Source organism: Globicephala melas, chromosome 11 (assembly GCF_963455315.2).
Source record: "Globicephala melas chromosome 11, mGloMel1.2, whole genome shotgun sequence".
NCBI lineage: Eukaryota > Metazoa > Chordata > Mammalia > Artiodactyla > Delphinidae > Globicephala > Globicephala melas.
Window position 1 is genome coordinate 89,260,459 of NC_083324.2, and position 13,604 is coordinate 89,274,062.

The 13,604-nt window shown below is 39.1% G+C and overlaps 1 protein-coding gene across 1 annotated transcript in view; it reads right to left on the bottom strand.

Annotated features, from left to right (window-relative positions):
• The window catches only part of CAP2 (cyclase associated actin cytoskeleton regulatory protein 2), a 136,086-nt gene that overhangs the window by 22,417 nt on the left and 100,065 nt on the right, over window positions 1-13,604 (bottom strand). Inside the window, exon 7 of the mRNA XM_030881340.2 lies at window positions 8,457-8,562. Coding sequence (XP_030737200.1) covers window positions 8,457-8,562 — 106 coding nt within the window. The remainder of the gene's footprint in view (window positions 1-8,456; window positions 8,563-13,604) is intronic.

The following is a 13,604-nucleotide window of genomic DNA, read 5'->3' on the forward strand; positions in this document are numbered from 1 at the left end:
ATAAATACTCTAAAAACATCTATGTATTGTTATCAACTAGCAATAAAACTCAGAGGTATTTATGAGATAATAAAAATAGTCCTAAATATAAAAAGCTTGCTTACAGCTGCATAGTACAGCTAACTCTAAACTACTGTGTATGAAATTGTAGATATTTATTTCTGACCTACACTTACTCTACTGAAGATATAGCAAAGGTAAAAATAAAACCCACAAATAATCCCCAGACTTCAAAAGGCAGAAATTGAAGCTATAAGCAATAATCCATCTAGTCAGACACCTGGTCCATAAGTAATGACGAGATCATTACACAAAATCTTTTTGCTCCATGATTCTGTAAAACTGCATCTACCTCCAGCCCTTCAGAAATTGCATTCTAAAAGTCAATAATAAGATAGATGTTGGCAGCCTTTTTCTAACCTTACCCTCCCCAGATTGTCATAGGTGATCAGCCAACCCATTGTTCTTAGAGCTTTGAGACCCTCAGCTCTTAGTTCTCCTCCTCTTTCTTGTCTTTGTCTCTTTGATTGATTTATTCCACTTTTTTTTTTTTTTTGCGGTACGTGGGCCTCTCACTGCTGTGGCCTCTCCTGGGCTCACAGGCCCAGCCGCTCCGCAGCATGTGGGATCCTCCCGGACCGGGGCATGAACCCGTGTCCCGTGCATCGGCAGGCGGACTCTCAGCCACTGTGCCACCAGGGAAGCCCGATTTATTCCATTCTTTTTTTTTTTTTTTTTTGCGGTACGCAGGCCTCTCACTGCTGTGGCCTCTCCTGTTGCAGAGCTCAGGCTCCGGACGCGCAGGCCCAGCGGCCATGGCTCACAGGCCCAGCCACTCCGTGGCATGTGGGATCTTCCCGGACTGGGGCACGAACCCATGTCCCCTGCATCGGCAGGCGGACTCTCAGCCACTGCGCCACCAGGGAAGCCCGATTTATTCCATTCTTAAGTAACAGTGTCCCCCCAGGTTTTATCCTTCATCATATTCTCTTTTTCTATCTTCTCTTCTGTTTATCATCTCTAGGTCTTCCCCTTCAGTGAACTTCAGACCTGCATTTCACCTGCCTGCTCCACCTCCCCATCTAGATGGACATCTCACCTGTGCCTCACATGCAACATGGTGAAAACTCAGGTGAATATTTTTCTTGCTTCTCTACCAGCTCCTCCTGTCAATATCCCTATTTTTATTGATGTTACTATTATTCTCCCAGACTTCCAGATTGGAAACTTTGAGTTTAGATTTGATTTCTCTCTCTCTTTTTGTCCTCCAACTCAGTGTCCATTTCATCTCTTGCATTCCATTGCCTTTGTCACACTCAAGGTCACATACTCATTATCCCATCCTGGGCATCCACTAAAGTCTCCTAACATGTATTAGGGCCTCTAGTCTCTCCCCTTTTCCATTTATCCTGAACAATTACTAGATCATTATTTATAGTGAGTAACTTTCTGCTTAAAAACCTACGGTGTACCCCTATGTTCAATGCACCATTATTTACAATAGCCAAGATATGGAAGCAACCTAAGTGTCCATCAACAGGTGAATGGGTAAAGAAGATGTGGTAAGAAGAAGATATCAAGTATATACAATGGAATATTACTCAGCCATAAAAATGAAATCTTGGGACTTCCCTGGTGGTCCAGTGGGTAAGACTCCACACTCCCAAGGCAGGGGCCCAGGTTCGATCCCTGGTTAGGGAACTAGATCCCACATGCATGCCACAAGTAAGACCCAGCACAGCCAAAATAAACAATAAATAAACAAATACTAAAAAAATGAAATCTTGCCATTTGTGACAACATGGATGGATCTAGAGGGTATTATGCTAAGTGAAATAAGTTAGAGTAAGAAAAATACCATATGATCTCACTTATATGTGGAATCTAAAAAACCAACCAAACAATCATACAAAACAAAATGAAACAGACTTATAGATACAGAGAAAAAAACGGGTAGTTGCCAGAGGGGAGGGGGATAGTGGTAGACAAAATCAGTGAAGAGGGTTAAGAGGTACAAACTTACAGTTATAAAATAAATAAGCCACAGGGATGTAATATGCAGCACAAGGAATATGGTTAATAATACTGTAATAACTTTAGGAAATGATAGTTACTAGACTTATTGTGGTGAACATTTCGTAATGTATGCAAAGGTCAAATCACTATGTAATACACCTGAAATTACCGTAATATTGTACATCAACTTTATTTCAATTAAAAAAAAAGCCTGTGGGGAACGAAAAAACCCTGCACACCACATATGGACCCATCTTCTTAGGATAACATGTAAGGATTCCACCATATGGCCCCAACTTGCCTTTCTGGCCTCATCTCTTGCCATGTTCAGCTCTGCAAAACTAACAGCTTTTCTGTCAAAGTACTTAGTTCATGTCCTTTGTGCCCAATTCTCTGCTGAATTCTCAGCTAAGAACTGCCCTTTCCTTTACTGTTTGCCTAGGGAACTCCTACTGTCCTTCAAGACCCAAATCAGCACACCTGAAACTAATATAGTATTATAAATCGACCACACTTCAATAAAAACAAAACAAAACCAAAAACCATAACAAAACAAAACAAGACTCATACCAAATGTAGCCCTTTGTTGCCCTTCCTGCCCACCCAGAAGTCTAATTAGCAAGGTTTATTTTCCAACATGGCCTTGTATTGTTATTTATTTTTTTGCATTGTAATTAAAACCTGATGCTTGATGGCAGAAACTGTAGCATTAATACAATGTCTGGTGTGTGCTTTGTACAAGGTGGGTATCCAATAAATGGTTATTAAGTAAATGAATTACTAAACAAATGAATGAGTAAAAACTAATGGTCTTCCTTGAGTCTCCCACAAATTGTACTCCTTTGGTCCAGCATGACTATACTAGAGCAGTGCTTTTCAAATTTTAATATGCATATAAATCACCGGGGGAAATCTTGTTAAAATGCAGGTTCTGATTCAGGAGGTCTGGGGTGATGTTTGAGATTCTGCGTTTCTAACAAGTCTCCAGATTGCTGCTTGCCCAAGAACCACACTGTACTATGGGATTGAGTATTCCTTCCATGTCTTCCTGGTCTATGTAAGCATCGTGTTTCTGCTTACCTCTAGCATGCTATTCACCCTATTCTATCACGTTGTATCATTTTTATGTTCTTTGGCTAGAATGTAAGTTTCTGTGGACAGGAACTGTGTCTACTGTGTCACGTACCCATCTTTGTATTCTCAGCACCTTGCTGAGAAGCTGGTGCACAGAAGGTGGGCGCCTAAGCTACATTTGTTTAATTTCTGTAGTCTCTTTCAGGCTGAGCTCAGAGCTGTTTCCAACCTAACTTCATTATCTGTGTGTTTAGAGCTCCTTTGTTAGTCAACAACACCCCTAACTCCCTCTGAGCAGTCTGGATCTCTTCCAGAGGAGAACGAAAGGAACTGTCTACCCAAAGCCCCCAAAGGGAGCTAAAAACCCAGGAGTGATGACTAGACTGACCACCGATATGGTCAGGTAGACTGGAGAGACCCACTCTCCGTAGACCTATAGAGGTATTCAGTGAGCTTGTGGTCTAGACAAACAACACACCAGCTGAGGTTTCACCTATTCACCTTGATTAATAAACCTAAGGCACAGGTTTGGTACGAGTTCTAAATGAAAATTTTGATATAAAAGATTGAGGACAGTTTTTGCTTGTAAAAATCAAGAGGAAACCAGAGAGGCCGGAAGACTTGAAAACTTACGAGACATACATATTTAATCATGTGCTACAGAGTCTACATTATTTATAGTCAGGATACCCTCTGGCTGTGTTTTAATTTGATCACCAGCAAACTGTTAAACTTTTGCTTTGTTAATGGACATTTGGCCTTTACATTGAGAAACAGGCTGAAAAGAAATATCTACCTGGAGAAAAACGAGTGATCATAGAGTGTCCTGCTTTGAGAAAAATCAAACCCCGCCTTGTCTATAATTGTGACCACTCCCAGTGATTTCATTTACTGGAGGTTCAGGGGAGGTTAGGATAGATGACAACTGGTGTATAGATTTTAAAAATCCACATTATCAGTAGAAAGAATTACATCACCACAACGTAAGACTTTATATACATCCATCTATGTGTAGTTTTACTCTATTCTACAAATAATTATACCCTGGCTATTCTCAAAACTAACTTGGAAAGACACATAAAAGGACAAAAATATGTCAACAAATTTCACACCAGAAAGTTAAGAAAACAACCACACTGTATCCTATTCATAGAACTATCTTCATGACCTTTTCCTGGCCAGATCTACAGAGAATAGAATAAAAGTTGGAATGCTGATCTGGACAATTCATAAAAAGAATCAGTTATTGCGGTCATTATAAGCGTAAAGATCAGGCATCTGTCTTTCAGCTTAAGTTATCTGATTTGCAGGAACTGCCAACGAATATTACAAATCTGACCAACTGCAAGGGATGAGAAATAATAGTGTCTCTATTGGGTTCCTGCCAAGAGATCAATTTATTCAACAAAGTGCATTTGAAACCCAGGGCTGAGGAAACTGTAAATTAATATGGAAAAGGGTTCCCAATAATTAAACTAACTGAAAACTGCAAGTCATTTCTGGTACAGAGTCTTTCCAGTCCATGGTCATGTGAAAAAAAGCTGACCGAATGAGAAGATTCCATTTACCACAGTAAATGTAACAAGAAATTCCAGATAGATTACTCCACAGCTGCTTCCTCCCCCAAAACGCACCCACCCCGACGCCAGCACACTTGTGCACACACACGGACCCTCTCTCCAATCACTGTCCTGAAAAATTGCTGGCCTCAAAGATTTACATTTTGTGGAACAACTGAAGGGCACAACAGTTGCCTGGCACAGCTGCAGTCTGAACACAAAGGCTAGGAGGTGGGAACAGCAAGTTCAGTTCCAACTGTTAACTCAAGGGAAAGAGCATTTCTCAGAGCAATGCAAGCTTGGAAACTCAGTCTAGAGCAGCATGCTGTTGGTCACTAACACCCCATAGAGCTCAAATCTCAAAATCCAATTTGAAAATAGAAGAAAACAATGGTTACTCAAAATACTTGAGCTGTTAAGTCGCCATAAGCTTCTTGACTTTGTCCATTGAGATGGAATGCATTTCTTAAAACTTCTGAATATTGTAGTGACAATGAGTGCCAACACCCCACCCTTCTGCATACTTTTTGCAGACTTGTGATAAGTGGGCAAATACATGAAATGATTTTTATTTTTTTTTTCCTCCCAAAAGCTATTTGATCAGATAATTCTAACAGCCTTTTCCCTCTTTGCAATAACGCTGTGATACTGGCTGTAATTGTTTATGAGTTATTTTGCTGGTATGTCAACAGGCCATAGTAAATGAGAAGAAATCAGTTTGATTTATTCTAGGGATTATGTTTTGGAATCTTTCATATAGTTTTTACTAATTTAGATTTAAAATGAAAAACTATAATTTTTATAATATACTTTGTAATAGTTTTTTTAACCCCAAACTTTAGAAGAAGAAGATAAAAATATTAGGAAATATATTTCTATGCATATATCTTAAAGTTTGTCAAAAGATTTTGTATATATGATGTTATCACTGAACCAACATTTTCTTACATAATCATTCCTCACTTTTAATATCTGGCCAAAACTTTATCATACTACTTTCCCATGAAAGAAGTGAAGTAGATGCTCTGCTTTATAACGATTACCATTTTAAATAGGATTTGCCCACATCATAACATGTGCTCAATAAATAATAGCTGTCATTATTACCATGGCGATCCACACCTCCCAACGTATGCTGTAAGGGTTATATTATAGCTGTCATTATGAGCATGGCAATCCACACCTCCTCATGTATGCTGTAAGGGTTATATTATAGCTGTCATTATGACCATGGCAATCCACACCTCCTAATGTATGCTGTAAGGGTTATATTATAGCTGACATTATGACCATGGCAATCCACACCTCCTAATGTATGCTGTAAGGGTTATATTTTATATAAATAAATAAATATTTATATTTATATAACATTTATGTTCTATAACATGTTTTTCAAAATGTGGGATGTGACCCATTAGTGGATCACGGAATCAATTTAGTGGGTCTCAGCCAGGATTTTATTTAAAAATGAAGTAAAACACAAAAGAAAATATCTGAATTCCACGTGGTGGAAGAAAGTACTGTTTTGTGAAACTTGTTTTAGTATTGTGAGAAGGGTGTGCGTGTGTGTGTGTAAAATACATTTCTCACTATGGGTTGCCTTTAAAAGTTTCAAACTCATTGTTACAAAGCATATATTTCTAACGAACATGATGAAAAGATAGGTGTTCACTCTAGAACAAAGGAAAACAACTACATTTATTTATCTGTAATAATCGATCCTTCTTTTTTATATTCAAAACATAATTACTCAGCTTTGTACATTGCATTAAAGGTATTCAAACCATTTAAAAAGTAATTTTCTGTTCATTTTCCATGGGCACTATTGGAGACTTAATAGGCCAATGTCTGTTGACATGATTATTTTCCACAAATGGATTCTCATTCCTTTTCCATTTATCTATCATGAAATAATAAGACATCCAAGGACTCTTGATGTTTAGTTTTCTGTTTTGTCATGATGTCCTATCTCCATGGCAAACATGTGACAATTCCCCTTTATGACAAATTGATCTATAACAAAACAGCATCTCATTTGAAATGTATGAAAAATAATTCCAATTAGTCTACACAAAGACCCACCTACCTCCACACATACCCTTCCATATTAAAACCCTTCAAATGTTTATGAACTCTCTTTACAGAATCATAATGTTGTGGGCAGAAGAAAAATAATCAACTTACTGTATCTTGCATTTCTTATGGAGAAAACAGGCAAAGTAGAAAATAAAAAGAAGCATCAGTCTTTAGTGGTCAGTGTTAACATTTGTACCACAAGTGTTGGGGAACAAGTGTAGAAGTCCTACACTGCTTTGAAAAAACACAAACTCTGCCTTGGTATAACGCCCATGCTACTGAAAGCAACGTTCTGCGTGAAGGTTAGCTGCTGGTTACGACTGTGGGGAGAGTGAGGGTTCTACCTTTAAACTGAGTTCACAAATATGCCACTTCATCTTCCCAACATTTACTCTGGTTAGACCATCCACTGTGACAACTGAAAGGTAACATTCATTTCTAATGGACTGAAGTTTCCACGGGAAGCCTTTTTATAGCAAGTGCAGAGATTTTAAAGAGCACGGACGATCCTAAGAGTACCCTAATTCACGATTTAGTTCAAACTATTTACTGAGTACTTACTCCATGCCAGGCACTATGCAAGGGGCTGGAGACAGAGATGAGTTTCCAATCCAGTGGGAGAGCTCCATAAACACACAAAAAAATTACAATTCTATATGTAAAGGGACATGACTGAGGTATACTGAAGATATGAAGGAGGCATAGAGGAGAGGCATCAAACCAGATGGGGCACCAAGGGAGATCAATGGAAGTTTCTTTTTTTGGGGGGGGGGCAAGCTGTGTAGCTTGCAGGATCTTAGCTCCCTGACCAGGGATTGAACCCAAGCCCACGGCAGTGAAAGCACCAAGTCCTAACCAGTGGACCATCAGGGAACTGCCCTCAATGGAAGTTTCTTAAAGAGATGATGTTGAAACTGAGTCTTGGGGAAGAGGGTTCCCCAGGGAACTCAGGTCATACAGCATGATATATGTTCAGGACATCACAATAAAGGTTAAACAACATGAGGCTTGCAAATTTTGAAACAATGACATTTTGATTTGGTTCATTCTAAGCACTGCATGTGTTCAGAATTCCACAAGTAGTTTGGTAGTGCTGGGCCAGTGAGACGGGGAAGACAGGAGAGACAAGGTGAAGAGGAAGGCAAAAGTCAGATTAGAATCTCATGTGGGAATTCAAGTCGGAACAGACACAGCTGGGATTTTATCCTAGGACTAGGATACCATTCAAAGCACTAGGATTACCGAAGTATTGAAACACATTACTTAGTAAATTTTTAAATGCCAAAAGGGAAATATAAAACATTTAAAAAACATTCTATTCATAATTCTATCTTCTTAAAATTATAACTATTTTCAAATCTTCTTGTTTCCTTCGATTTTACTCACACAGTTTCTTAATACGTATGCCGTCTTAGTGCTCATAACTTTTGCATTCTACTTTATCACTTAACATTGACTGGTAAATCATTTCCCATGTAACCACCATATGTGGTATCGTAATGACCCCAGAGTATTTCACTGGGTTCTTCTGACAACTCAACCATTTTCTTTTTCTGTGTCATATAGGTAGTTTCCAGACTTTCCTATGACAATGGCATTTTCATAAGCAGCTTCTGCACGTATATTTTATCTTATGTTTTCCTTGAGGTAAATTCTAAAATTGCCAGGCTACCAAGAATGAATAGTTTTATGACCTTTTGTTACTCAGGTGGAAGAGGGCTGGGTACTTACTGTTTTGCTCCAAGTAAGGCCTGCAGTGTGGTGTTCCTTGATGTATGCTTGAAGCTCACTCCATATGTTCAAATACGACTTTACCCAATCCACATGGCGTAAATCACTTTGTCATAAAAGAGAGTGGAAGAGAGTGGATTTAGGATCTATTTAAAGACATTGGGGAGCACATGGCAGTCCAGTAACTAAGGCTCCAGATGACCCTGGAACAACTGTCTTTCTAGACCAGTCGGTGTGGACTGATTCTGAAAAGAACCTTGAAAGGATGGTGGTCCTGGTTTCCCCTGAAAGGAGCTGAGTGCCCTGAGCTCCAGTGCGGAGCGGAGAGGCCCACAGAGAGAGCATCCACCAAACTTAGTCAGTTCATCCTCGTGTCATCTCTCACGGGGAGATGAACATGGAGGGGAGACCATTTCTCTCCGTACTGCTTCTGATGCAAAATGAAAAACAATGTACTTTCAGGCAGGAGAATGGTCCTGAAAACGTCCTTTGGTTTGTTTTCTAACAATTTGTGGAATTATTCGGTTGAAAGTATAACCAAATTGGAGAATTCTGGGCTGATATGGAAAGTTGCTATAGTAAGAAAAATGACTTCCTACAAATGGGTAACACTCAATATTTCTAAAGGGACAGTCACTTAAATTACTTCAATTTGATACTCATAATGACAAATGCAAGTGAGGCAGGGCATGCCTGGTATTTTTATTCCAATTTTACTGAACCAAGAAGTGGTCAAATGTTAATCCAACTTCTAAAGCTGGATTAATATACAGGATTGGGAGAACTGTTAGAAATATTAAATTTATAGGTAGGCAAAAATAGTTGCATTTCCTTTGGATTATTTCCACTCACACATTTTTTCCTACTTTGAATAAAGTAGTGGTAAATGAGAAAATGATGAAATCTCAGTTAACAAAAATTTAATCACAAACCTGGGCCATTAATCTGAAGACAATCACGGAAGGAAATCTCTATTATTCAAGCTCTTGTCAGTAATGACTTGTCTCTGGACATATTTTGTTTTCCTTGAAAAGCTCTGAGTACCAAGAGCATGTTTAGAATCCCATTGTATTAAGTCATGTCATTTAAGAAAAGGGAAATGGGGAACTGAAGTCTAATTATCTGCCCCTCAAAGAGGGGAAACATGAGTGTGATTCTGTTCTACATCTTTAGATTTACTGACTATAATGATCAAATCTATGAAATATTTCATTGTCGCTTTCTCACTTTTACAATCAAAACCCAAACCCATATATTTATACATATGGTCATTTAATACATACATGTGCATATGTACAGGTGTATGTACATACAACACACGTCTGTAGGCATTCTAGAAAAAGCAGGCTGCACGTTCAGTACACTTCTATTAAAAAGTTTAACAAAGGATAAAGTCCAAACCTGCATAGGCAAATTCATTTTTCTTTTAACTATTGCAGTATGATTTTAACTTGAAGAAAGTTCTAGCAAAACTTGTAATAAGGCATAACAATATGGTGCCTTTTAACCTGAAGTCAGTTTCTAAGAGACAACAAATTGAGAAGGACTCAACCATACCTCCAGAGCTGCAAACCCAGCCTCAGTTCCGCTTCCCCTGTAAGAAGCTATGGGAAGGACGTGTGACTCTTAATGATTATGACTCAGAGAGGTCTTACCTCTAGAAAGTCAAAATAATTAACCTGCTCTATTCATTTATTGAAAAAGAGCCAAGCAACCAGTCAAGCCAGTCGAAAAGGTTGCACAGATGCAGAGTCCACTGGCCACAGCCCTTCTGAGTAAACCACAAGGAAGCCTGCCTTTCACCTCCTCCACCCACGGCTCGTCTGTCAGGCAGGCAGCAACGAGCCTGCCTCACTGGCGATGCCTCATCAATGAGTCTGCAACACCCCACAGCCCTCACTGAGCTCACACAGAAGGAAGACACAGCCGGCTTGGGTGCACCCATAAATGGGTGTTGAGTGACTGGTTGTGGAGTATTGGGCTTGCTTTGGGTTATCGATCCTGGAAGCTCACCGGTGACTTGGGACTGGTCTGGCTACTTGTGGAAGTGAGGTGAATAAATCCACACCCGTGGCTGCATTTCCCCAGCATGTTACACACTCTTCAGGTGGTCCATTAAGTTTAAGTGAACTGTCCTTGATGCTGTCAGAAGTACATTTTCTAATTAATAGCCGACATTGAGGAGCAAATACTATACTCTCTTTGTGTATGTACAAAAAAGGGGAACCCCTAACCCTCTTGGCTATACTACCACCTGGGGAGAATCACTCACACCCATGGGCCCAAGATACACTCAAGTAGGGACTGGGAGGAGAACAGGAGCTGATGAACTGAGATAAAAACAAAAATGGCCTCCAAGGGTGATACGCAAAACGGCAGAGACTTAGGTGTCTTGAATAGGCACCTCTGTATATTCCGAGAAAGGACTAGGTAAAGAGGTCTTTTATGATGTTGCAGTCGTCATGGCCTGTTCATACTGACATATTTTTGCAACTTAAGCTTGTTCTTTCCTGAACTGCTATTTTTATGTGAGCAGAGCAGATTGTCTTGCATTTCATTTTTTTTCTTTTTTAAAATTTTTAAATAGATCTTTATTGGAGTATAATTGCTTCACAATTCTGTGTTAGTTTCTGTTGTACAACAAAGTGAATCAGCCATGTGCATACATATATCCCCATATCCCCTCCCTCTTGCGTCTCCCTCCCGCCCTCCCTAACCCAACTCTCTAGGTCATGGCAAAGCACCGAGCTGTTCTCCCTGTGCTATGCTTCTGCTTCCCACTAGCTAACTATTTTACATTTGGTAGTGTATATATGTCCATGCTACTCTCACTTCGCCCCAGCTTCCCCCTCCCCCGCCGTGTCCTCAAGTCCATTCTCTATGACTATGTTTTTATTCCTGCCCTGCCACTAGGTTCATCAGTACCATTTTTTATCTTTCATTTTTTTTGATTCCACATATACATGCCAGCATACAGTGTTTTGTTTTTCTCTTTCTGACTTACTTCACTCTGTATGACAGACTCTGGGTCCATCCATCTCACTACAAGTAACTCCATTTCATTTCTTTTTATGGCTGAGTAATATTCCATTGTATATATGTGCCACATCTTCTTTATCCATGCATCTGTCCATGGACATTTAGGTTGGTTCCATGTCCTGGCTATTGTAAATAGTGCTGCAATGAACACTGTTGTACATGTCTCTTTTTGAATTATGGTTTTCTCAGGGTATATGCCCAGTAGTGTGATTGCTGGGTCATATGGTAGTTCTAGTTTTAGTTTTTTAAGGAACATCTATACTGTTCTCCATAGTGGTATCAATTTACATTCCCACCAACAGTACAGGAGGGTTCTCCTTTCACCACACCCTTTCTAGCATTTATTCCTTCTAGATTTTTTGATAATGGCCATTCTGACTGGTGTGAAGTGATACCTCATTGTAGGTTTGATTTGAATTTCTCTAATAATTAGTGATGTTGAGCATCTTTTCATGTGCCTCTTGGCCATCTGTATGTCTTCTTTGGTGAAATGTCTATTTAGGTGTTCTGACCATTTTTAAATTGAATTGTTTGTTTTTTTTGACATTGAGCTCCATGAGCTGGTTGTATATTTTGGAGATTAATCCTTTGTCTGTTGTTTCATTTGCAAATATTTTCTCCCATTCTGAGGGTTGTCTTTTCATCTTGTTTATGGTTTCCTTTGCTGTGCAAAAGCTTTTAAGTTTCATTAGGTCCCATTTGTTTATTTTTGTTTTTATTTTCATTACTCTAGGAGGTGGGTCAAAAAAGATCTTGCTGTGGTTTATGTCAAAGAGTGTTTTTCCTATGTTTTCTCCTAAGAGTTTTATAGTGTCTGGTCTTACATTTAGGTCTTTAATTCATTTGGAGTTTATTTTTGTGTATGGTGTTAGGGAGTATTCTAATTTCATTCTTTTACATGTAGCTGTTCAGTTTTCCCAGCATCACTTATTGAAGAGACTGTCTTTTCCCCACTGTATGTTTTTGCCTCCTTTGTCATAAATTAGGTGACCATAGGTGTGTGGGTTTATCTCTGAGCTTTCTATCCTGTACCATTGATCTACATTTCTGTTTTTGTGCCAGTACCATACTGTCTTGATTACTGTAGCTTTGCAGTATAATTTGAAGTCAGGGAGCCTGATTCCTCCAGCGCCATTTTTCTTTTTCAAGATTGCTTTGGCTATTTGGGGTCTTTTGTGTTTCCATACAAATTGTAAAATTTTTTGTTCTAACTCTGTGAAGAATGCCATTGGTAGTTTGATAGGGATTGCACTGAGTCTTTAGATTGCTTTGGGTAGTATAGTCATTTTCACAATATTGATTCTTCCAATCCAAGAACATGGTATATTTCTCCATCTGTTTATGTCATCTCTGATTTCTTTCATCAGTGTTTTATAGTTTTCTGAGTACAAGTCTTTCGCCTCCTTAGGTAGGTTTATTCCTAGGTATTTTATTCTTTTTGTTGTGATGGCAAATGGGATTGTTTCCTTAATTTCGCTTTCTGATTTTTTGTTGTTAGTGTATAGGAATGCCAGAGATTTCTGTGCATTAATTCTGTATCCTGCAACCTTACCAAATTCATTGATTAGTCCTAGTAGTTTTCTGGTGGCATCTTTAGGATTCTCTATGTATAGTATCATGTCATCTGCAAACAGTGACAGTTTTACTTCTTCTTTTCCAATTTGTATTCCTTTTATTTCTTTTTCTTCCCTGACTGCCATGGCTAAGACTTTCAAAACTATGCTGAATAAGAGTGGCAAGAGTGGACATCCTTGTCTTGTTCCTGATCTTAGTGGAAATGCTTTCAGTTTTTCACCATTGAGTATGATGTTTGTTTGTGGGTTTGTCATATATGGCCTTTATTATGTTGAGGTAGGTTCCCTCTATGCCCATTTTGCCTCTTCTCATTCATACTGCACAGTGCTATAGTCTCCAACACAAAGTGGCAACATTTGGAGTTATATCATTGGGCACAATTGCCTCAAACACAGTTCTCTGGGTGCAGGGAGTCTGTTACTGAGTATCAGTAATTTAACCAAAGTTTCCTTAGGGTGGGAGAGACCTCAGGAGGAAAAGAGGTGGGCGGAAGTCTGTCTTGAGAGCTGTGCTTCCTAAAAGCTCTGAGACCTG